This window comes from Carettochelys insculpta, chromosome 1 (assembly GCF_033958435.1).
Source record: "Carettochelys insculpta isolate YL-2023 chromosome 1, ASM3395843v1, whole genome shotgun sequence".
Classification (NCBI taxonomy): Eukaryota; Metazoa; Chordata; order Testudines; family Carettochelyidae; genus Carettochelys; species Carettochelys insculpta.
The window spans coordinates 132208325-132234101 of NC_134137.1; the positions used below are offsets into that span (position 1 = coordinate 132208325).

A 25777-nucleotide genomic window follows, 5' to 3' on the forward strand; every position below is an offset into this window, starting at 1 on the left:
CGCTGAAATGCATATTCAGCACTTCATTAGCATGTGGGCGGCAGCGGCGCTTCGAAATTGACGTGCCTCGCCGCCGCGTGCGGCGCATCCAGACGGGGCTCCTTTTTGAAAGGACCCCGCCTACTTCGAAGTCCCCTTATTCCAATGAGCTGATGGGAATAAGAGGACTTCGAAGTAGGCGGGGTCCTTTCGAAAAGGAGCCCCGTCTGGACACGCTGCGCGGTGGTGAGGCGCATCAATTTCGAAGCGCCGCTGCCGCCCACATGCTAATGAAGCGCTGAATATGCATTTCAGCGCTTCATTAGTAAACTTCGAAATGGCCATTTGCATGGCCATTTCGAAGTTTGGGGCACATGTAGACATGGCCATACTGGTAGCCTGATGGGGCAGACTGTTGAATTGCTTGGGGTACATATGGGCTATAGGCTGTGAGTTTGAGACTCCTACTTTAGAGAATTTGATAAGATAAAACATTTAGAAAGCCCATCTCTTCATTATTATATTGAAATATGGACTAGAGCAATAAGAATAGGGCCAAACACTATTTCTGTCAAACTGGGGTAAATCCAGGACTGTGCCACTGAGGAAAACGTGAAAAATTTGGCCCTTCCATTTCAGTTTGTCTTCACCTATGTTTACAGAGGTCAGAAGTATCGGAGGGGTAGCCGTGTTAGTCTGGATCTGTAACAGCAACGAAGGGTCCTGTGGCACCTTATAGACTAACAGAAAAGTTTTGAGCATGAGCTTTCGTGAGCACAGACTCACTTCATCAGATGCTGGGCTTGGAAATCTGCAGGGCCAGGTATAAATAAGCCAGAGCAAGGGTGGGGATAACAAGGTTGGCTCAGTCAGCAAGGGTGAGGCTTACTACCAGCAGTTGATCTGGAGGTATGAACACCAAGGGAGGGGAAGCTGCTTCTGTATTTAGCCAGCCATTCACAGTCTTTGTTTAAGCCAGATCTGAGGGCATCGAATTTGCAGATGAATTGTAGCTCAGAAATTTCTCTTTGGAGTCTGGTCCTGAAATTTCTTTGCTGTAGGAGAGCTACTTTTAAGTCTGCTACTGTATGGCCTGGGAGATTGAAGTGCTCTCCTATGGGTTTTTGTATATTGCCATTTCTGATATCTGATTTGTGTGCATTTATTCTTTTACGTAGAGACTGTCCAGTTTGTCCGATGTATATAGCAGAGGGGCATTGCTGGCACATGATGGCATAAATTATATTGGTAGATGTGCAGCTGAGTGAACCCACGATGGTGTGGCTGATCTGGTTATGGTGGTAATGGTGTTGCTGGTGTAGATATGTGGGCAGAGCTGGCAACGAGGTTTGTTGCATGGATGGGTCCCAGAGTTAGAGTGACTGTGGTGCGGTGTATAGTTGCTGGTTAGGATTTGCTTCAGGTTGGCAGGTTGTCTGTGGGCAAGGACTGGTCTGCCTCCCAAGGCCTGTGAAAGTTGGGGATCATTGTCCAGGATGGGCTGTAAATCCCTGATAATGCGCTGTAGAGTTTTTAGCTGAGGACTGTAGGTGATGGCTAGTGGTGTTCTGTTGGTTTCTCTCTTGGGCTTGTCCTGTAGTAAGAGGCTTCATGGCCCACGTCTGGCTCTGTTGATCTGTTTTTTCACTTCCTCAGGTGGGTATTGCAGTCTCAAGAATGCTTGGTAGAGATCCTGTAGGCATTTGTCTCTGTCAGAGGGGCATCCTGTCTTCCAAAAGTGGTCTGGTGTCCCAGAAGGAATGAACTGAATAAAAAAATCTTCAAGGCTATGTCTACACTACAACCATCTTTTGAAAGTTCTTTCAGATGATCTCTTTGAAAAAAACCAAAACTTCTTTTGAAAGAGCACATCCACACACAAAAAAATGGATCAAAAAATCAATCTGTTCTTTCGATAGAAAGTGTCCACACAGCTCCTGCTTTTTTGAAAGAACAGGTCAGGGATAGAAAAATCTGGTGCCATGAGGACTGCTCTTTTGAAAAAAGGGCATGTTTTTTTTGAAAGAAGCTTTTGAAAGAAGGCACTCTTCCTGATCTGGGAGCGGAAGAGGGCTTTCAGAAGAAGAGGTGCATTCTTTCAATTTCTGTCTTATTACATATCTCTTTCTTAATGATGGCCAGCATTCTGCTTGCTTTTTTGATTGCTACTGCACGTTGAGGGGATGTTTTCAGAGCCCTATTCATAATGACTTCACAATCTCTCTACTGAGGGTTAAAAGCTAATTTAGATCCCACCAGTCTATATGTGTAGTTGGAATTATTTTTTCCAGTATGCACTACTTTGCATTTATCAACATTAAATTTCACCTCTCAGATTGTTGCCCACTCACCAGTTTTGAGAGCTCCTTTTGAAGCTCTTTGCACTCTACCTGAGAGATAACTGTTTTGAGATAATTTGTATCATCTGCAAATTTTACCAGCTAACTGATTACCTTTTCTCCAGACCATTTATTAATATGTTGGATAGGATTGGTCCAGGTATGGATCCCTGAGGCCGCCACTAGTTACCTTTCTCCATTCTGAAAAATGAAGAAGCTGAGCCTTAAAAAACCTCCAAGGATGGAGATTCCACCACTTCACCTGGCAACCCATTCAAGTGCTTCACAAATCTCCTATTGAATTAATTTCCCTAATATCCAACCTATAGTTCTCCACAATGTAACTTGAGAGCATTGCTCCTTGTTCTGTCATTTGTGGTAGTAAGTGCTAGTTCAGGGGCAGACAATGAACAGCTTGCAAGCCAGACACAGTACGCCTGGGTGAGCCCTGGGTGGCCAGCCAGATGCTTTATTTATTTGAACATCTTCAGGTACAAAGGCTTGTAGCTCTTAGTGGTCACAGTTTGCCACTGCTGGCCAATGAAAGCTATGGGAAGCAGTGGCCTGGCCACCACCATTTCCCACAGCTCCCATTGGCCAGGAATGGTAAACCATGGTAACCAAAGCATCTGGCGGCCTGCCAGGGACTAACCCTGGCAAACTGCATCCAGTCCCCAGACGACTTATTGCCCATTCTTGTTTTAGTTAGACAGCTCTGGTGGATTCCAGAATAAGAAGGCAATTAACAATCATGGGGCCCAAAGCTGCAATGCACAGAGGAATACCAGCTGCTGTCTGAAGAGGAACCTCTTGCAAGCTGTTACTATAGCAACTGGGAGGGGAACTATTGCTTCAATACAGAGGAATAGAAGTGGGAGTGTATCTATGGCAACAGAGAGCTTTCCAGATCTGAGTAAATTGGGGAAAAAACACTGTGACAATTATTTCTAATGTCAGGCAGGCAATTAGTAGGGTAGGTAGGCATATCAAGAGTACCTGTGGAATCACCTATATATCGTATCTATTACATTTCTAGCAATAAAGGAAAACTTGTAGGTGCTCCTCCCCACCACAGATGCTGCATTTGTTTTGGTCACTACCTATGATTTTGCATTTTGTATCAGTGTAATCAAATCACTGGAGTAATTGCATAACTTCTTTTTAGTCTTTGACACATAGCATTGTAACTGTGGAATAAGGTACTACTACAGTATGTTTCTGAAGCTGAAATGGAGAATGAGCAATTTTACCTAAAACTATCCATGAATGGCATTTGAGATCAAACTTTCCATACTGATGATTGTAAAATTCACTATTAATTATCATATGGAATTGCATTAATTTTGGTTTTGAATAACATAATCTTGGACTGTAACTTAAGAATTGTTTGGTATTTAATTGTTATATGCCTGTGTATTTGTCTGTATCTTTATATAGAATGACTTTCTCAAATGTGGCTAAAGTAAACAAGTCTTGAGACAGAGGCTTTGGCTGAAACTCTGACCTTTGCGCTCTATCTTCAAAATGTGGGCTTTATTTGTAAGCGTGCATAGGAAGTTAATTTCAAATCATCTTTTTGTGTGAACAGATAACAAAAATTCTACACACATCTCCTACCTAATTATACATTGTGCATAAAAGTGCTTGCACGTATAGGTTCTAACAGGTGAATATACAAGTTTGCCCAAAATTTGTTTAGGCAAACTTGTATACACAAAATTGAAAGGCAAACCAAAAACTTTTCTGAAAACAGGCCTTTGTGTGTCTCATGCAAAACAGCAGAGATCCTTCAAAACTTGCCTTAGATAGTGAATACTGCCTCAGTCTTGCCTAAGTGTACCCTTCAGTAAATATAGAGAATACTGCAAATACCAAGTTAGGTGTTCAGCTAAGACAAAATTCACAAGTCTGAAAGGACAATCAATTATGAAACCATTTACTGAGAAAGCACTGTACTAAGTGATATGGTTAAAAGTATATTTCTAGTTGTGATATTGGGATATTTTTGGTTTGTGGTTTTTTCACCATCAGATGGAGCAAATTAGGTTATTTAGGATGTGTGCCATTCCTGCAAATATCAAAGGTGGGGAAATTGCCTTTGTAATTCTTAAGACAGTTGAGGCCTAATTTAAAAGTGCTAAATTTGCAAATGAATTCCAATTCAGATATCTCCCTCTGTAATCTTGTGGTAAAATACTTTTGCCAAAGAATGGCTACTTTTAAATATTGCATGTTCTGACTTGGACATTGGATATTCACAGGAATGGCACACACTCTATTTATAATTTGCTCCATTGCTTCATCTACTGGGCCTATTTAGTAACAGGTAACCACCTTTTTTGACCCTTCTTTCCCCGCTCTTGGTTCTAATTGTGTATTCTAAAATCTGAGGGAGTGTGTATTACTCACAAAAGCTCATTATTTAATAAATGGGTTAGTTTTTAAGGTGCTACAGGACTGCTTGCTACTTGTGAAGCTAAAGACTAGCACAGTTACTCCTCTTATACTATTTACTATGCATAGTCCAGTGTCTGTTAGCTAGGTTGTTCCTTCTGAGTTTTTTGTATTCCATTTGCAGGGCAGACCCTGACTCAGCAGATTCCATACTCCCTTCAGGCCTTTTCTCAGAGTCAAACTCACTTCTTGCTGCTCCTTACCACCTGCCTTGGACTCCCTGTTATAGACCTATCTTACTTCAGGGAGTCTCTTCTTGCTAGTAGGCCACTCAGTTCCCTGACTCCCACCAGGGCCCTCTCACTGAGTTCCAGAGATTTGCTCTCAGTTAGTTTAGTGCATGTGTCACAGTGTAAAACTGATTGTTACCACAGGCTCTCATTAATTCTTTCACACAGCACCTCCGAACCTCACAGGGATGTTGTTAGTGCACTAAAGTTTGTGAGGGGCTTAGATAATACAGAGATGGGGGCCAGAAAAATACCTCAGACAGGTGCTGTACTGGATGCTCCAAAAGGGGCTCTCAATAATGTAACAGCCGTCTCATTGCTCATTTTTAGTGCTTTGCCTGGGAGTTTCCATGACATCTATGAGTGAAACCAAACATTACAAATGGAAGATTGGTGGGTTTGGATTAGCCCAAATGGGGAGCAAGGGCATTTGAAAACATGCAAAGTTTTCAAGGGTTCTTCTCCAAGTCCCATTTGAGAACAAGAAAGCAAGCAGATGTTTTGTCTGCTTTCTAAATAAGTTAAGCATGTACAGGTTTTTTTTTTCCAATCCATGTGCCCGCAAAATACATCACAATAATTCACTGCCTCACCAGTACCCTAGAGTGTCAATCCCTCTGTTTCTCCCCTTATATATAGATGTATAACTACTCTTTCTACAACAACCATATCTCCCCTTCCTTTACTATCATGCTCACATTGAGGCTAGATGGAAAGGCACATTAATCCACCAAGTACTATGATATCAATGGCACGTATTCTCAAAGATATTTAGGCTCCTTACCTTCCCTCGATTTCAGTGAAGCATAAATACTATTGAAGATATGAGCCTGCTTTTCCATTCTACCAGTGCGAGAGAGAAAAAATCAAGACCCTCCTCCCATCCTCAAGCCCAAAGGGCCTCTCATGTCCAGTGGTATAAACTACTTTCATATTTATTAAATAAGTAATCAGGTGCAGACCTATTAAATATAATTTCTATGTTTGTTTATTTCTATTGGCATGCAAGAACATTTTTTGCATAGATATCTCAGAAATATGCTCAGAAAATTGATGTGTCCCTAGCTGTAATTGGTGAGGTTCATTTCTCTGTTTTCTAATTTTGTTATTCATCAAGTATTCCTCCAAGTCCAAGTTAACAAAGAAACTTGTTGCCATTAACATTTTCTAGGCAGAAGATTTTACATGGAATTTAGATAAAGATTATTTTTTGCCTAAATCCCATAAATACTAGTATTATCCTCTATCAAACAATTGACATTCCTCTGAAAGGTAAATCAGTGAATTAAAAGTGGTCTTTGTCTTTCCTTACATTTTGGCCCAAACACTACCCCCCTTGGGTTGTTACTATAGAGACCCTTACAGTGTCATGGAATGAATAGGCAAGTAATGCCTGTAGGCATATATCAGAGGGGTAGCCGAGTTAGTCTGTATCTTTAAAACCAACAAGAAGTCCTGTGGCACCTTAGGCTATCAGATACTTTGGAGCACAAGCTTTCAAGGACAAAGACCTACTTTGCATCTGACAAAGTGGGTCTTTGCTCACAAGAGCTTATGCTCTAAAATATCTGCTGGTCTGTAAGGTGCCACTGGACCTGTAGGCCTAGGTGACTCATGGTATCATGTGGGAGGTGCACTGCCCTCTTGTGCCGCCTGCCAAAATGTTAATTGCTAAATGGGGTGCTCTCTTATGCCCCCTCCTTCTTCCTCTGTGTGGCCCTCCCTGCACCCCTTTTCCCCATAGACACAAGTGGCCTATGCCTGTAGCCAGGCCTGCCAAAGGGGAGGGTGTCAATGGGGGCTGTTGCCCTGAGCCCCTTTGAATTTCCATGTCAGCATTGCTGCGCACAGCTGGGGGGTAGGGGGCAGCGGCAGAGCATTCTGGGAGGCTTCAAGGGCCAAATGCCCTAGGTCCTGCCCTTTCTGCCATTGGCCCCGCCCCTTTAGGGGCACGGAGCTGGGTGGCCCTCCCACCTTGTCCCAGGGCCCACAGTAGCTGTCAGTGTTGCTGCCTATAGCTGCAAACTCAGACTCCTTGCACGGTACCTGTGTTGGGTTCAAATGTCCATTGTACCTCCCTCCATGCTGCAATGACTGTTATCCATTGACTGCTGGGACAGACACATACTCAGTATCTATGAAAATCAAGTCACTTTTGTGTATGTGCATATAAAATAAATTTAGGAGCCAGATTGTCGAAGGCCCTTAGGTGCCTGACACCCATTGAAGTCCACAACAGTTAGGAAGGTAAATACCTTTTGAGGATCTAGGCCAAGGAGCCTAATGTTAGATGCCCAGCCTTCCAAATTGGCCTCTCTGCCTCTTGCTCACAAACTGAATACCTAACTCACAAGCCCCATTCACCATTTGGTTGACAACTGAGGTAATTACAATGATTAATATAAAGACTGTATTGATCTATTAACCTTTTTAAAAGGATTAATGGATGAAGAAAAAGGGGAAGATTACAGTTCAGTTATCAAATGTAAATATCTGTTTACCCCTTATTATCAAATACAGCACATTGCATCTGTAATGAGCTACTTTTAAATGGAGCTAAATTGCTAGGAAAGATATTGTTGGAAGCAATGCTGTTTACTGAGTTGTTGTGTGATACTGCTTAAATAAACCATTTCAAGCCAAGTGTGGTACAAAGACACATTTAAAAAGTAGACAAAGTTTTATTATCCCAGGAGGCAATGCTGTTATAGACATATACCAGCTTGCATTCAGCCCTGGTGTAAACAATGCATTCAAGTAAAAGGAGTTGCATCTCCCCACTCTATGCCCAAAGTTTACCAATTGTATTTTGAATAAACTCTAGGGCTGTGGACGCATTTGGCCAAAATTTCAAAACGGCCATGCTAATAGCCAAATAGGAGGATACTAATGAGGTGCTGAAATGAATATTCAGCACCTCATTAACATGCTGCCGGCCGTGGCACTTTGAAAGTGCCATGTTTCGATCACGTGCAGCTCGGCTACACAGGGGTCCTTTTCAAAAGGACTCCACACATTTTGAAATCCCCTTATTCCTATCAGCTGACAGGAATAAGGGGATTTTGAAGTCTGTGGGATCCTTTGGAAAAGGACCCCCGTGTAGCCAAGCCGTGCGTGATTGAAACGTGGCACTTCGGCAGCATGCTAATGAGGTGCTGAATATTCATTTCAGCGCCTCATTAGTATCCTCTGATTTAGCCATTAGCATGGCCATGTCAAAATTTTGGCCAAGTGTGGCCACAGCCTAGAGCAGTGCTAAATACAGTATTTAATAGGAAACACGAACTGAACTACCTTACCTCCGAGAATATTGTTAAAAAATGCATGTGCTGTGGAAAGTATGAGGAACAAAGGTATGAAGGCCATTCATGAAACATTTCAGGGCTGTCTTTCCTTTTGAGGAAGTGAAATCCCAAGTAAGCAGAATATACCAAAAGAGAATTACAGCTGCTGCTAAATTTAGAATTTGGCCATCAAAAATAAAGTATTCTTTTTGTTTAAAATAACTACAAATATGAATATCTTGTATCAGTACATTGTTGTGTACAAACACACCATGCTCGTTACCCAGCTGTGTATAGCCGTGTCTACAAGTGCACGCTACTTCGAAGTAGCGGCACTAACTTCGAAATCGCGCCCGTCATGGCTACACGTGTTGGGCGCTATTTCGATGTTAACATCGACGTTAAGCGGCGAGACGTCGAAGCCGCTAACCCCATGAGGGTATAGGAATAGCGCCCTACTTCAACGTTCAACGTCGAAGTAGGGACCGTGTAGTCGTTGCGCGTCCCACAACATCAAAATTGCAGGGTCCTCAATGGCGGCCATCAGCTGAGGGGTTGAGAGACGCTCTCTCTCCAGCCCCTGCGGGGCTCTATGGTCACTGTGTGCAGCAGCCCTTAGCCCAGGGCTTCTGGCTGCTGCTGCTGCAGCTGGGGATCCATGCTGCATGCACAGGGTCTGCAACCAGTTGGCTCTGTGGATCTTGTGTTGTTTAGTGCAACTGTGTCTGGGAGGGGCCCTTTAAGGGAGCGGCTTGCTGTTGAATCCGCCCTGTGACCCTGTCTGCAGCTGTGCCTGGCACCCTTATTTCGATGTGTGCTACTGTGGCGTGTAGACGTTCCCTCGCTGCGCCTATTTCGATGTGGTGCTGCGCAAAGTCGATGTTGAACGTCGACGTTGCCAGCCCTGGAGGACGTGTAGACGTTATTCATTGAAATAGCCTATTTTGATGTCACTACATCGAAATAAGCTATTTCGATGTAGCGTTCACGTGTAGACGTAGCCAATATGTGTCAGCATAGCCTTTAGCTCCCTAACTGCTGGTCTCTGCTTGCGAGCTAAAGTAAGAGTTCCATTAGCTCAGCGGTTGGAGAAAACTGCTACACGTGGCCATGTCTAGCACATGCCATTTGGTATTAGGTGAATACACACAAGCCTCCCTTCCCCAGGGTGTTGCAATGAGGATTTGGCTGTGATGCGGTAAATATTAGAACCTAAAATGTGTGCAGTCCTTGCACTAATAGCAAAATGCGGAAACAATTTTTGAGCATTTATAACTACATAGCTACGTCTACACTTGAACCCTACATCAAAGTAGCCTATTTCAATGTGGCGACATCAAAATAGGCTATTTCGATGAATAACATCGACACATCCTCCAGGGCTGGCAACATCGATGTTCAACATCGACGTTGCGCAGCACCACATCAAAATAGGCACTGTGAGGGAACGTCTACATGCCAAAGTAGCACACATCGAAATAGGGGTGCCAGGCACAGCTGCAGACAGTGTCACAGGGCGGACTAGCGCTTCTGGGGCAACAGCTAGCCGCTCCCTTAAAGGGCCCCTCCCAGACACACACAGCCTGCACAGCTCGCGGTCTGAAGAGCCATAGGCACGCAGACCTCGGGCGACGCAGTCATGGACCCCCAGCATCATCATCATCATCATCATCATCATCAGCAGCAGCAGCAGCAGCAGCAGCAGCCAGACGTCCACCCAGCCGCCCCTGCAGGAGCAGGGCTCGCCCTGCTCCATGCCATGCGAGAGGCAGCTGAGCACCTCCTTGCCACACCAGAGGAGGAGGAGCGGCCCACAGGGGAGCAGGACTCACCCCCCAACCCTGCAGCACCCCGACCCTGCCCCCGCCTCACACACTGCCGCTTGTGGAGCTACCCCACCAGCACCGACTGGTGGGAGTGGCTGGTGCTTGAGGAGTGGGACGATGACCGCTGGCTCAGGAACTTTAGGATGAGCTGGCAGACATTTATGGAGCTGTGCCAGTGGCTCACCCCCGCACTCAGGCACCAGGACACCACCATGCGGCGTGCCCTCCCAGTGGAGAAACGGGTCGGCATCGCTGTCTGGAAGCTGGCCACTCCAGACAGCTACCGATCCGTGGGACAGCAGTTTGGCGTTGGCAAGGCCACCGTCGGGGCTGTCCTCATGGAGGTAAGAGGACCCACAGGGGCAGGGGGGGAGAAAGCCCTGGCAGGGCAGGGGGGCCCGGGCAGGGCAGGGCCACGCACACCCTGCTCACCCCTCATTGGTGCTCTCCCATGTGCTTCCCCTGCAGGTCATGCACGCCATCAATGCCATGCTCCTCCACAGGCTCGTGAGGCTGGGGGACCCAGATGCCACCATTGCGGGCTTTGCCACGCTGGGCTTCCCCAATTGCTTCGGGGCTCTGGATGGGACTCATATCCCCATCCGCGCCCCGCAACACAGTGGAGGACGCTACATAAACCGCAAGGGCTACCACTCAGTGGTCCTCCAGGCCTTGGTGGACAGCTGGGGCCATTTCCAGGACGTTTATGCGGGCTGGCCTGGCAGCACCCACGACGCCCGGGTTTTCCGGAACTCGGGCCTGTGCCGCTGGCTGGAGGCGGGGACCTACATCCCCCAGCAGGAGATCACTGTGGGGGACACCACCATGCCCCTCTGCATCATCGCAGATGCGGCATACACCCTCCGGCCCTGGCTCATGCACCCGTACATGGGCCATCTCTCTGCCAGCCAGGAGCGCTTCAACCAGCGCCTGAACCATGTGCGCCAGGTGGTGGAGCGCTCATTTGGCCGCCTCAAAGGGCGCTGGAGATGTCTTCTCACCTGCCTGGATGCGGGCCCCACCAACATCCCCCAGATTGTGGGTGCGTGCAGTGCCCTACACAATCTGGTGGAGAACAAGGGGGAGGCCTTTTTTCAGGGCTGGGCTGTGGAGGCCGGCAGGGCCGACGTGCAGCCACCCGCTGCCCCCAGTCGCCAGGTGGACCACGAAGGGACCCGGGTCCTGGAGGCCCTGCGGGCCCATTTCGATGAGGCCGCGGGGTGAACTCTGCCAGGGCCCCCACTGCACTCCCCCCTTCCTCCACAACACTCCCTGCCCCTACGCCCACACCACGGAGCACCCAACAGCACACCCCCCCTCCCCACTTTTCCTGGACAAATAAAAGCACGCACTTGTTTGTAAAATCAAACTGGTTTTCTATGAACTGTTGTTTTAACTAATACCAAACTATATCCAAGAACTTCTAACTATTATAAGTAAAAAATAAAAAAAGTATGCATATATTTACAAAAAAAAAACAGGGATTGCAAGGAAGGGGAGAACTATTTACATGGGGGGGACGGGGCAAACGGGGGGCACAAATAAATAAGTCCAAACTATATACAGGGGGGGGCACGTCCTGGGCCCCACACCCCTATAGTCAAGCACTGGGGGTGGGCGGCCTGGAGCCCCGCCTCGGCCACAGCCCTGTCCGGGGCTGGCTGGGGGCCGGGCGGACCAGAAGATACGTCCAGAGAGTCTCAGCTGGCCCCAGGTCTCCCTCGGCGGTCCGGCCCTCGGTGGCGGGTGGCAGGGCGACGGCAGACGGCGCGGTGACGAGCGGAGCAGCGGGTGGCGCGGCGGGTGGAGCACTCAGGGCTGGCGCAGTGGCGGCCGGCGCGGCATGTGGGGCCAGGTAGTCCACTAGGCGGTTGAACATGTCCATGTAGGCCCCCCATGCCTCTTGACGCCAGGCCAGCGCCCGCTCCTGAAGGTGGAGGCGGCGTTGCTCCACCCACAGGCTCTGCTCTGCGACCTCCAGCAGCCGACGATGGATGGCCAGCAGCTGGGGGTCCGTCGCTGTCAGGTGGTGGTGCTGGGTCCGCCGTCTTGCCTGCCATGGGGTCGGTCGGTCCTCCGCCAAGGGACTGGCCTGGAGCAATGGCCCCGGAGGGGATTCCAGGACCACTGAAGCCTCGCCGGCACTCTCCGGTCCTTCCGATGGTGCAGCTGCGGAACACAGGATGGGGGGAAGAAGAGTGGAGACAGGCGTTAGTGTGGGCCCCAAGCCGTGGCCCTTGTCTCCCCACCCCTGTGCTGCAGGTTCCCCATCCTCGTCCCCGGGAGATGCTGCTGTGATGGGGTTCACAGGTCCCCCTGCACTGCACCCTGTCCCCCGGCGGGAGTGACTCTCACTTCACTCAGCAGGGTCTGACAGGAGAGGTTTCTTAGGCCACAGATGCCCAGTTTCTCCCAGAAGCGACAGTACAGCAGCCAGAGACAGTCCTTCCAACCCATCCTGGGGAGAAGACCCCAAGGGGGGCCCCTCTGGGGTGTAGCTTTCCCCCTCCTCAGGCTGCCTGCCTCCCAGCTCTCCCTTCCCCTAGCCTCTACCTGCGCCCCCCCCACCCCCCCGATTCAAAGCCAGCTCGGCTCCTCCCTCCTCTTTGTTCAGGGCAGAGGTGTAACCTGCCAGTTGTAGCCCCAGGATCATCCTTTGCCCCTGGGAGCTATTCAGCTTGTTGCTCATATCTAGCCTGAGTCTCGCATTTGCACTCCACCCACTCCATCACATGCTGCTGTGGCTGCTGCTGCTGCTGCTGCTGCGGGGTGTCCCACCCACTCCTCCTGGGGGACCCTAGAGGTTCCGCTCCCCCCTACCCCAGGGATGGGGCATGGCACTGTCGTGCTGGCGGGGGGGCAGGGGCTGATGCACTCCTGTGAGGGACATGGCACTGCTGTCCTTGGGGCCATGGCCATCTGGGCATGTGGAGGGCCCTGGCCACATATCTATTCCCCCCGCCCCTCAACCCCGGGGGTGTACACCAGCGGGGTACATACCTGTAGGTCCACTCCCACGGTTGGGGGACACCCGGGGGGGCGGACGCCCGGCTGCTGCTCCGGGATGGGAGGAGGATCTGCAGCCCCGTCTCAGTGGAGGAGGAGTCCCCCTCCTCCTCCTCCTCCTCCTCCTGCTCCAGTGCCACGGGGGTGGGCTCCGGGGGGGCCCCCGGGGTGCGGGGCTTACCTCCGGGGCGGACTCCGGCTCCGGGGCCTGCTGGGGCTCCTCAGCCGAGGTGTCAAGAGTGGCCGGAGGAGACGACGTGTGCCGGGGGCCCAGGATATCCCTGAGCTCCCTGTAAAAGGGGCAAGTGACGGGGGCGGCCCCAGATTGGCCGGCCGCATCCCGGGCCCGGGCATAACCCTGCCGCAGCTCTTTGACTTTACTCCGGACATGGTCCGGAGTTCGGGCAGGGTGCCCCGGGTGGCCAGGCCCTCGGCCAGCCGAGCGAACGCATCCGCGTTCTGCCTCTTGCTCCCCATTACCTGGAGCACCTCCTCCTCACTCCAGAGCCCCAGAAGGTCCCACAGCTCGGCCTCCGTCCAGGAGGGACCCCGCTGCCGCTTCCCAGCCTGGCTGCCAGCCTGGGAGCCCTGGCTGACCTGGCTCCCCTTGGGGGGGGGGTCCTGGGGGGGCTGGGGGGGCTGCCGGGCGGCCATCACAGCTGGGGTGGCTGTGTGTGCTGGCTGTGAGGCGTGCGGGCTGGCCGCGTGTCTAAGCTGCTGCCTGCACGTTCCCTCAGCTTCCTGCACAGGAAGGGAGGGGGAGGGGACCTTTAAGGGGCTGCTCCATGCGGCCACCATTGAGCTGAGGGGCTGGAGAGAGCGTGTCTCAACCCCTCAGCTGATGGCCGCCATGGAGGACCCTGCAATTTTGATGTTGCAGGACGCGCAACGACTACACGGTCCCTACTTCAACATTGAACGTCGAAGTAGGGCGCTATTCCTATCCCCTCATGGGGTTAGCGGCTTTGACGTCTCGCCGCCTAACGTTGATGTTAACATCGAAATAGCGCCCAACACGTGTAGCCGTGACGGGCGCTATTTCGAAGTTAGTGCCGCTACTTCGAAGTAGCATGCACGTGTAGACACGGCTCATCAGTGGGTTATTTTGAGACCCTTCCCCTCATTCCTGTAATTTCTGAGCTCTTTCCTATATTTGAAAATAATGTGGATGAGTTGGAGACTTTGTTAGACCTTGTTGTCTCAGTGTTCAGTGATGTGCAATTCCCTGCATGCCGAGATGAAAATAAGTCCCCTTCACCTTCAGATCTCCAGTCCTACCCCTGAAAATAAAGCTAATCAGAAATAACAATGATCACAACTAGAAAGGCTCAAAGGAAAGGATCTAGGGATTCTTTTTAGTTATACTGCAAATCATAAGGTGAGATATTACTTGCTATTCCTATGCAAGCTAAGGATCCCTGCATTTCCATCGATTGGTTCACCTATAAAAGGGAGAGTTCCGGAGCATGTTTCTCAGCTCTTAATGTCAGTGAATAGGGGTTTTCTGGTGTTATACCCTCAGTTCCGAAGGGCGGCCTGCAAAAGATGGTGCTGGATGAGAGAATTTCAACCTGTACCATCGTTTGCTGAGCATCCTTCAGAATCGATGTTATAACACCAGAAAACCCCTATTCATTTGCACAATGACCTAAGAACGAGTTGAAATTCTCTTGTCCAGCACCTTCATCTGGCTGGACCATGGATATTGCTGGAACAGACAGCACCTGGACCAGAGAGCCCCAGCTGCCTGGAGACTGACCTACAGCCCATGGCACGGAGCTGGGCTGAGGTCACAGAGCCTCACTGCAGAGAGTCCAGCTGGGTCTGGGGGAATCTGGGTGGGGATTTCTGCCAAAAACCCCACAGCCGTGGTGAGATGGGCTGGGCTGGGAATTTATGCCAGCAACCTACCAGGGGAGCCTGGTGGGGCCTGGGGTGTCCAGCGAGGAACTTGTCCAGGAATCCCCACCAGCAGCCCTTAGCTGGGCAAGGCCAGGTCAGGGATCCTTGCTGTTAACACCATGATGGCAGGAAGCTAGGTGGGGCTGGGAATCCTGTCAGCCCTGCGGTGGCGGGGAGCTGGGGAGCCTTGCTGGCAGCTCCAGAAGGGGAGTCTGGTGGGGGCTGGGGAGTTCAGTGGGGCTCTTGGAAGGGAATCCCTGATGTCAGCCATGTGGTGGGAGCAGGGGCAAGAGAGGGTTCTGTTTTCACACTGAAGCAGGGAAGCCAGTGAAGATATACTGTTCAGTCATGACTTCCCCAAGACAGTGACTTCACAAGCAAAAGAATGGTCAAGATTGTGTTCAATCATTAACAACAATTCTAGGCCCCAGGACGGAACATCCAATGGGCCTCCAGGCACACACGTGCTACACAGATGTGGTCGACCTGACATTTGGGCGGTTCTGTGCCTGTACTGGCTGGTGCCCAGCAAGCTGCCAGATGTGCTTCTGGGCACACTCTTCTGGCATGGCCAGGGCTTCCACATACCTACCCAGTATAGTTGTCAACTGTCTAATCATACAGACACAGAGACCCTTTCAATGCCTTTTCCCTGAGGCTATGCCTTCTTCCCATCCCTTCTTCAAGGCCCTGATCCGTTCATTCCATCCCTCCTCCCTTTGTTGCTTACTCGCCCTCTCCCTCCCTCACTTTCACCAGGCTGGGTCAGATCTTTGGGTCTAAAGGAAATGTGGGGTATGGGCTCTGGGAGGGAGCTTGTGTGGGTGAGGGGCCAGGCTCTTGGAGAGACTGTGGGTGTAGGGTACAAGCTCTAGGCCGGAGCAAGGTGTTGGGGTCTGGGAGCAGTTGCAGGGTGCAGGCTCTGGGAGGGATTTTGGGTGCAGGAGCAGGTTGGGGTGCAGGCTGTATGCTGGGTAGGGGATTGGAATGGAGGAGATGGTAAGGGGGGCAGTGCTTACCCTGGTGAGGCTGATGAAAGTGACTGACACATGTTGCTTCCAAGCAGGATAGTCAGGGGGTCTCCACACACTACCACTCACAGGCACCAGTCCCACAGCTCCTGTTGGCCACAGTTTGGAGCAAATGGGAACTGCTGAGTCAGCACTCAGGGCAGAGGCCGTTCATGGAGCTTCTCTGTCCCCCCACCCTTTTGGGGCCAAAGGGACATACTGGCCACTTCCAGGAGCAGTGTAGAGTGAGGACAGGAAGCCTGCCTTAACACTGCCACGCTGCTGGCTGAGGTAACAGCTGGGGGCAATTTTAAATTGCCTAGGCTCCTTGGAAATTGATCTCTATGCCCTCCCCAATACAATCCATTGATGGGCTCAATTGTGTGGTGAGGCAAAGCCTGCCCAGCCAAAAGGTCAATGCAGATCATATTGTTCCATTTTCCTAAAGTAAACTAATTCTGAAAATGAAAACAACAATAACCAAAAACTCTACAAGACCTGATCCTTGGCTAACATAGATCCAATAGATTTTAATGGAGCTACACTGAATTACACTGACTAAGGATACAGCCCTATCAGACATCACACATAAGTGGAATACATGAAACCTACTTCAATTTGTATGTTGTGCTTTTGTTACAGGAATACCAAATTGATATATTTTTTGCTCAGACATGGACCGACAGCCGCCTTCGTTTCAACAGCACCATGAAAATACTGACTCTAAACAGCAATATGGTTGGATTGATATGGATACCAGACACTATCTTCCGAAATTCTAAAACAGCAGAAGCTCATTGGATCACTACACCTAATCAGCTTCTGAGAATATGGAATGATGGGAAGATCTTGTATACTTTAAGGTAGGACGTAGGCATGTTCAGCTAAAAGCATCTGGTCTCTTTTTCTGCTGAGTATTTTTAGATGTTTTGTTCACTTTAACTGTTTCCTAACTTACATATTTTAAGGACAGATAAAGTGATACAGTTTAAAAGAAATGGCACCAATATTTGTATAAAAATCAAAATAAATCCTAAGCAAAACAGTTCTTTTAGGTTAAAAAAAACTTGTTTATTTTTCTTCAGACTTAATTTTATGCCTCTCTTGATTTCATACTCAGTAACTGAAATAAATCTTCAAGAAAATCTCCCCTTTTAGTGTTCATAATCCAGCCAGATGCATGCAGTTCCAGAGACCTTTCACAAGAACTAGTTCATATAAATCTTCCTGACTTGACTTATGATAGAACTGGGGGGAAACATTAACTTACATTCTGGTGAAAAAAAAAATTGCCAGAAGAGAAGTTCGCATGAAACATGTTGGTTTTTGTCATCTTTTGTATTTCCCCAAACACACACATACACACACACACTTTCAGGTGGCTGTTACAAGTAACCACACACTTCCAGTCTTAGGTTTTTAGTTTCTCTTTCCAACCCACAAAAAGAAAAATCCTAGAAAAAAAAATTCTGCAAATAAGAAGTAAAACATCCATTTTATTAAGACACAAAAGCAGTCAAGTAGTACTTTATAGACTAACAAAATAATTTATTAGGTGAGCTGTCATGGGACAGACAGTCAGTCTGAAGAAGTGGGTCTGTCCCACGACAGCTCACCTAATAAATTATTTTGTTTGTCTTTAAAGTGCTACTTGACTGTTTTTTTTGTTTTGATAGTATATAGACTTGCACGGCTCCCTCTCTGTTACTATCCATTTTATTATTTTTTTTCATAGAGAATGAGTAAAGCATTTCGCAGCCGGTTCTACTTTGGAGGGTAAATTAGATTCAGAAATACACCAGGGTGTATATTTGAACCAAATGGAGCCTCTGAGGACAGATTAATCCACTGTGCAGAGTAATGAACTGAACTGCACAAGACCTGGATTTTATGCCTAGGTATGCCATTTTCTTAACACGTGCTCTTGTGCAGGTCATTTAACTACCCTGTGCCTCATTCTACCAATTTGTGAAAATGCTTTGAGCTCTCTGGAATTAAAAAGGCTGCAAAATACATATTTAGAGATTTTTCCTTTGCTAGTATTTTTACTTTTAGTTGAATTCTTCCAGTAATACTAACTTCTATACATAAGTTGCACTGAAATATATCACATGGTGGCTATGCCTACACTACAGCAGTCCTTCAAAAGAAGGCCTTTCAGAAGATCTCTTCTGAAAAAACTACTTTTTGAAAGATTGCAACCACACAGAAAAAAGCAGATCTGCTCTTTTGATAGGGAGCAGCCACATCCCGGCCACTCTTTCGAAAGAACAGGACAGGAGATGGTGTGGATCCAAAAGTCCAGTGCCATGGAGGACTGCTCTTTTGAAAAAAAGGGCTCCCAGGGTGTCTACACACTTTTTTCTGAAAGAATCTTTTGAAAAAAAGGCACTCTACCTCATCTGGGAGCAGAAGAGGGCCACCTGAAAAATTGCAACATTCTTCCAATTTAATATCACAAGAAGGCATTTGTGTATAGATACTCCATGGGATTTTTTGAAAGAGCCCTGACTTTTTTGAAAAAACTCACTAGTGTAGATGTAGCTGGTCAAAAAGAGGAATTACAGGAAGAAACATGTTGGAGCTTGTCTAAGCAGAACAATACCATAAAGTATAAATGTGCATTAAAAGGGTGCATTTAAGTAGAAAATCTTGCTTTTATTCAGTGGAGGAAGTGAACTGTTCAAAAGCACAATTCTACCATAAACACGAATTCCTGTAAGGCAAGAAGTCTATCAGTAAAATATATTTTCCATGCTACATAGTTGCTGCACTGATTGCATTCAACCTCTTCAGTGCATCATCACACTGATGATATTTGCACATGGAAGCTGAGCTTCAATGACAAGGGTCCCTATTTACTGATTGTCAAGCAAGAAAGTAGTGCAACAACCACTGAGGGTCTGTGTACATCAGATTAAAAGACCTGCGGTACCACCATGGCTGGCCGAAGCCAGATGACTTTAGCTCCAGTTGTGGAGCTAAAAATAGATGTTAATGCTCTAGACCCTTCCAGAGGTCAGGTTCCAGCCCAAGTCTGAATGTCTATGCAGCAATTTTTCAGCTTAAGCCCCATGAGCCTGAGTCAGCTGAGCCAGGCCAGATGCAGGTGTATAGCCACTGTGTAGACGTACCCTAGAAGTTTTATTTTCACTATGCTCCTCTTTTTAGGGCCAAGTCAAGTATATGGAAAGTCTCAGTTATCTCAGTAGGCTTTCCAACAGGATCTTGATGTGTGAGAGAAGATGCTGATTAGGTTACATTTTCTGTATATCCCCCATTTTATCTGCCAATCGTTGTGCCATACTTTGTGCCAAATTATGCACTGTTACTTATGCCTGTGAAACCTCACTGGAGTTTTGTAAGTGTCACGGAGAAAACCATCTGTCCCATGGACTGCAAAAGTACCTTACCATGCACTGGTAATGAGAAAATCGTTGTCCTTCTCAAAGGGTGGATTGGGCTCTTTAAGAGGGAACTAGGTCAGTCCACTTGAGGCTCATTAACTGCCTTTCAGTGGGGCCTGATAGAGGGCACCAGATGTCTATAGGGACGGAGAATAGTAGATGACAGGAGATGGAATCTATGGCTGAGCAGAGCTGCTGTGTGCAGAAGACCCCTGCAGGAAGACCTGCATGAGAGATGGGTTAAGGCCTAGAAGTCAGAGCCAGAAACCTTAGGTCTAGCAAGGGGACATGACAGCAGCTGCACAGAAAGGAGGGAACTTCAGGGATTGCCAAAGACAGGAGAAGCTACCTGCGATGGCAGAGCCTAAGGGTAGCAGGGTAATTGCCTCATTTCTTTGCCATTTTGGTTCACTGGTGTTAGCAAATAAATAAATCCCCGCCAGAAGGACCTGAGAGATTGATCAATGGAGTTTCGCTGGCGAGCCCTGAAGAGAGAGAAGATGGATGGGAGGAGGCTGCTGAGGTACCCCAGGCCAAGGGGTGCTCTGGGACCTGCTGACCAAATTCCAGCCCTCCTTTGCTTGACTGAGCATTTTAAACGTATCATAGGAGTTCTGATTCCAGTTTTAACACTCAGCCTTCCCTTTGGGTAGGAGGAGCTCTATAAATCTTAATATTCAACAGCTACGACACATAACTCTCAGCAAAAGTAGGCAGCCTCTATTGTCACAGGCTATTGAATCTACAGAACTGTAAGCAAGAGGGAGCTGTAGTGCTGTCAATTTCCTCACTACGGGTGCCTCAGAAAGAATGGCCTTGACATGACTATACTTCCAAATTCAAGAAAAAGTGTACAAGTTTGTGCAGGTCCATTGCTTCTTCCTCCTCTTCTCTGGCCAGTTTAGGGCATGTAGCCTTGGGTTCCTGTCCTGTTGCACAATTAAAATTCCTGGGCCAAGAGAACTAATTTACTTAAAGCCAAGCTTCTGCAGACATTTCTCTAGACATCAGACCAAACTGAGAACATACAGAGCCTCTCAAGTCTACTTTGTTTTTAAATTAGTTTTCCTAAAATTTTTCATTTGCTGGGTGAACTTCAGCAGTGACGTTAATTACTTGAAAATAGCTTCCAAATAAAATATACCGTCTACTCAAATATACAGACTGACTTTTTAGTCCCATGGACTGAAATCTCTGCCTCACTGGTAATTCAAAAACTGGCCTTATAATTATAAACATAAGCATAAAATAAACATAAGAAATAGATGACGTGTTGTATAACACTGCAGAGCACACTATGGTATTAAACCATTTTAAAGATACCTTTAAAGTATGGTAAAGGTATTTTGCAACCTTTTGTGCAGGTCAGAGTTAATATGGCATATCTTTGTCAAATGTTTTTAAATGTTCTTTCATAAGTAGTACACAAGAAATTCACTTCCTGGACACTGCTGTGCAGATAAGTGATGGTCACATAAATACCACCCTATACCGAAAACCCACAGACCACTATGCTTATCTACACGCCTCCAGCTTCCATCCAGGGCATACTACACAATCCATTGTTTACAGCCAGGCACCAAAGTACAACCGTATTTGCTCTGATCCATCAGACAGACGCAAACATCTACAAGGCCTTTACCAAGCTTTTGTCAAACTACAATACACACCTAAGGAAGTGATGAAACAGATTGATAGAGCCAGATGGGTACCCAGAAGCCACCTGCTACAAGACAGGCCTCGCAAGGAAAACAAGAGAACACCACTGACCATCAAATACAGCCCCCACCTAAGGCCTCTCCAGCGCATCATCAGTGATCTGCAACCCGTCCTGAACAGTGATCTTTCGCTCTCACAGATTTTGGGAGGCAGGCCTGTCCTCGCCTACAGACAGCCTGCCAACCTTAAACAAATCCTCACCAGCCACTACAAATCACAAGCCAGTGGCTCTAGGCATGGAACCAGCCCCTGCAATGGTCCTCGCTGCCAACTCTGCTCACATATCTACACCAGTGACATCATCACAGGACCTAACATCAACCATACCATCAGGGGCTCCTTTACCTGCATATCTACTAATATAATATATACCATCATATGCCAGCAATGCCCCACTGCAATTTACATTGGCCAAACTGGTCAGTCTCTCCATAAAAGAATAAATGGACATAAATCAGACATCAGGAATGGTAATGTACAGAAGCCTGTGGGAGAACACTTCAATCTGCCTGGACACTTGGTGGCAGATTTAAGGGTGACAGTCCTGAAAAAAAAATATCAAAACTCAAATGGAGAGAGAAATCTCTGAACTGCAATTTATTTGCAAATTTGACTCCACTAACCATGGATTAAACGGAGACTGGGAGTGGCTTGCAGCTTACAAAGACAGCTTCTCTGCTCTGGGTGTTAATATCTCTCCATTAGACTCCAACAAAGAGTCACATCCCCCTATCTGATCTAACTTGCTTTTCCTCTTTTGATAAGTACTGTTGATACTGGGCCATTTCCACCTTGCTGAATAGACCTTGTCAGCTCTGCCCTCCCTCTTACTGGGACCCCACTCTTTAAATACCCCTTTGAAGCCACCCCCCCCCCAGTCATGCATCTGACGAAGTGGGTCTTTGCCCACGAAAGCTTATGCTCCCAAATATCTGTTAGTCTATAAGGTGCCACAAGAGCTCTTGTTGTTCTCAAAGCTACAAATTAACACGGCTACCTCTCTGATACTTTTCATAAGTAGTGTAGATGTAACTTACTTAGCATGGGAGAAAGAATATCATCAATCAGATCATTAAATTTCAGTGTAATACCAAGCAAAACTCATACAAACATAACATAAAAAAACCCTCTCTTTACATACATTCACACACAGCCAACTCCCCTATTGCCCAGCATTTTTTGTAATGAATAGCTATTTGTACTCCACATCCATTAAAAAGCACAGTCTGAGGGGTGTGTGTGTGTGTGTGTGTGTGTGTGTTTACACACACATATACACAAACCTACCTTAATTTTGTGGCTGTGTTTCAAAAATTCCCAATTGTGTCTTGCACAATTACCGCCGATTATCCCACCATGCTCTTTTAACTTTTTGTTGTATTGATATATAGTGACGATTACCTGTTTTCCCCACAGGCTCACCATCAATGCAGAGTGCCAGCTGCAACTACATAATTTCCCAATGGATGAACACTCCTGCCCGTTGATATTCTCTAGCTGTAAGTACTGCTTCAGTGCTTATCTATTATACTTGAGCCTTGTGGAGAAACACCAGTTTCCATTAGGTTGTTCAGAGTTTATTGAACTGGTACTGGAAGGTGAGGTCTGTTTTCGATATTACCAGGTGGGTGCTTTCTCTTCTGTATTGATGACAGAAGTTTTTGTCATGTAGTGCTCCACGTTGAGTTATACTGAGATAGCAAGCATCAGCATCTCTGTTTGTAGGCATAATTACAGTTTAACAAGGAACAAATATTCACATCACTCTGTGCTATAATGAGATGGTTGTAAAAATAATGTAACATACATTTGAGACAAGAACTTACTATATTATGAGCAGATGCGTCGTTCATATAGAGGCACAATCATCTCTGAATATATGATCTTATGAGAAATAGCTGGAGAGCATCTTTGCCTCATAATTCAGAACTAGACTATGTCATTAGACTAAGGGTATTTTTCTTGTATTATTCAGCTGCATGGTAGTACCGACTGGATTGTACTGTGTGTAATTTTGTCGATAAATGCTGTCATCATTATGGGAGGTTGGCAGGAATCCTGTTAACATGAACACCCCAGAGACGGGAGATGGCACATCTCAATTAACATTAGGCTGCTGCAGAAATGTAATTACAAACATGATCTAAATTTGGAAGGTGATGTTTAAAAGCATAAGCGTGGCATTTGATTTACTGTATCTGAGTCTCATCACAGGCTTTTCTCCTTCATCTGGCAAAAGTCAACTTTTAGTGAGACTTTTTTTTTTATAAAAGAAAGTCAAGATTTTGAGGATGTAAACACTGAAAATACCATTGGTTTTTACAGACATGGCTTATGGCTTCTCTAATTGTTTTAAAAATTTGCTAAAGGCACATCCCAATTGCCTCTGTACCCAAAAATAAAAGTTGAAAATTTTAACAAAAAAAAAATCCAAACAATTTTTATCCCCTGTGGTGAGTGTTGCCTTCTAAAGGAAGAGAATGTTCAGCACATTGAACGTTCTCACGGTGTGAATCATAGGTGCTTAGTGATGAATCCAAGTTCAGTTCTACCCTAACCGTCGTTTCCTTCCAAAAGAACAATTTTCTTCTGGGCAGGTTCACACAATTACTTAATTTCTCTCTCTCTTTTCTGTAATGTAATCAGTAGTAAGGAGTGTATTTATTCTCCCCTGTTCATCAACCCTCACTCAGATGCAATAATCTTATGGAAAAGATTCCTTTGATGATGACTGGGAAAAAAAGACGCTACAAATGTATTTTTGACAGAGCACTTCCTCTGCCTGAAACTAATCACTTATCATCAGTGATGTCCTGGCTGTATTTTGAAAAAAAAGGCTCTAATGAAAAGTGTACGTTTTGATAAATCTCATGTCTCAAGACAAGTACTCTGTAAATAGCAGTGGAGGACTGAGAAAGCTATCATTTATTTTTCCTTTTAAATAATATCATTTCCCATCATATTTGCAAGATAAATAGAGAGATAACATGGTTTAGCAAAAACATTTGTGTGCGGCACTACCTTTCTTTCCTGGGGAGTGTATTGGTAGTGTAGAAAAGTATTCTTCCTTTTAGCTGGAAACGAGTTGGGACCCTGTACAATACAGTGATCATACTTCCCATACCCAAATATGGGGCACCCTGGGTGGGGTGGCTCCCTGGCTGCCCCATACCTCAGGGCACTGGAACGGGGCTGCTGCCCCTGAAGGGGACCTCCCCGAGTGCCCCACGCATTGGAGCTCCAGAAACAGGGCTGCTGCCCCTGCAGGGGACCTCCTTGGCTGCCCCATGCCTTGGGGCTCCAGGAACTGGTTGGCAGCCACTCTGGTGCAGCTCCCGCAGCTGCAGGGAGCTGGGAACAGAGCAGCAGCCATGTCGGTGCTTTTCCTGGTTCCTCCTAGGCACAGGGAGCTGGGGTCCGGACAGCAGCCATGCCAGTGCATTCCCAGCTTCCCTAAGTTGTGGTGAGCCAAGAACCAGGTGGCAGCCTTGCCAGTGCAGCTGTGGGCTTTGCTGAGCAACAGGCAGCCAGGAACCAGGTGGCAGCTTTGCCAATGTGGCTCCCCCAGTTGTGGGGCACCAGGAACCAGATGGCACTCATGCCCCAATGGCAGGGCCCCCTGCTGGCTCCTTCTTTTGCATGGCTGGAGAACATGTGAGTACATGCTCTCTGGCCAGGAGCTGTGCCTGCAAAAGGGGCAGAATTAGCCCCATGAATTAGCCCCTTTGTTAAAATAAATCGGGATGCCTTGCAGGCACCTGAAATATGCGGCTGTCCTGGCCAAAATGGGATGGATGGTCTGGTCACCCTACTGAAAGATGGGCAAGGAGGGATTTTCTTTCTTCTGACAAGGCAAATATTTTGTATTAAGAAAAAAAAGTTCAATCAAAGTGAACTCCTGAGTTTGCAGTGAATAGGGTTTGAATTTCAGATGGTTCAAGTCCATTGGAGGATTTGTTCTTTATTTGACTTGTTTTATCATAACTTAAATATTTTAGGCAAAAACAAAACAAAACAAAACAAAAAAAAACAAAACAAAAAACAACAACTAACTATGGGTGCATTCAGGGAACGCCACCTCACAATATCATCATTTTATGGAAATAGGCAAGGGTTGCATTTGTCTCAGTTTCGCGGTTTTCTTGACGTATGAAAATAACACATGAAAAACTATAATAAAAAGGATCCGGTGACCTATTCACCTACATTTCTAATGCTGTTCACTAGTGATTATTTCTAAATTATCAAATGACATTCCTTTCCTTGAAGACCATTTTAGTGCTCCTTGTAGCACTACTTTAGCACTGCTTTTGTAAGTTTTCATGCAGCAACTCTCCTCAGTGCCTTGGTTGTGTTCTATCTTCATTATGTTTTCAGTGTTATGTGCACACATTATAATATGAAGATATGTGATGCTCCACAGGATTATGAAGTGAATGCCTGGATGATTTATTACTGCCAATTTCCAATGAGGAAGAGCTTACCACAAATGTAGATTCCATAACATGTTGTCTTGTGAATAAATCAAAAACCTAAATGGTTGAGGAACTTACAGCAGAATGACCATAGACACATGCACACAGTCAAAAATAAAATTGCAGGCAACAGCAAAAACTGCACT

At 46.9% G+C, this 25777-nt stretch overlaps 1 protein-coding gene across 4 annotated transcripts in view; it reads left to right on the top strand.

Moving 5' to 3' along the window:
• The window catches only part of GABRG3 (gamma-aminobutyric acid type A receptor subunit gamma3), a 579476-nt gene that overhangs the window by 302655 nt on the left and 251044 nt on the right, over positions 1-25777 (top strand). For 3 of the 4 annotated variants that reach the window (XM_074983291.1, XM_074983292.1, XM_074983290.1), the window contains exons 4-5: positions 16673-16893; positions 22573-22655. In XM_074983291.1, coding sequence (XP_074839392.1) covers positions 16673-16893; positions 22573-22655 — 304 coding nt within the window. Of the gene's footprint in view, positions 1-16672; positions 16894-22572; positions 22656-25777 lie in introns of those variants that run through there. The other variant, XM_074983293.1, reaches the window with a different exon arrangement.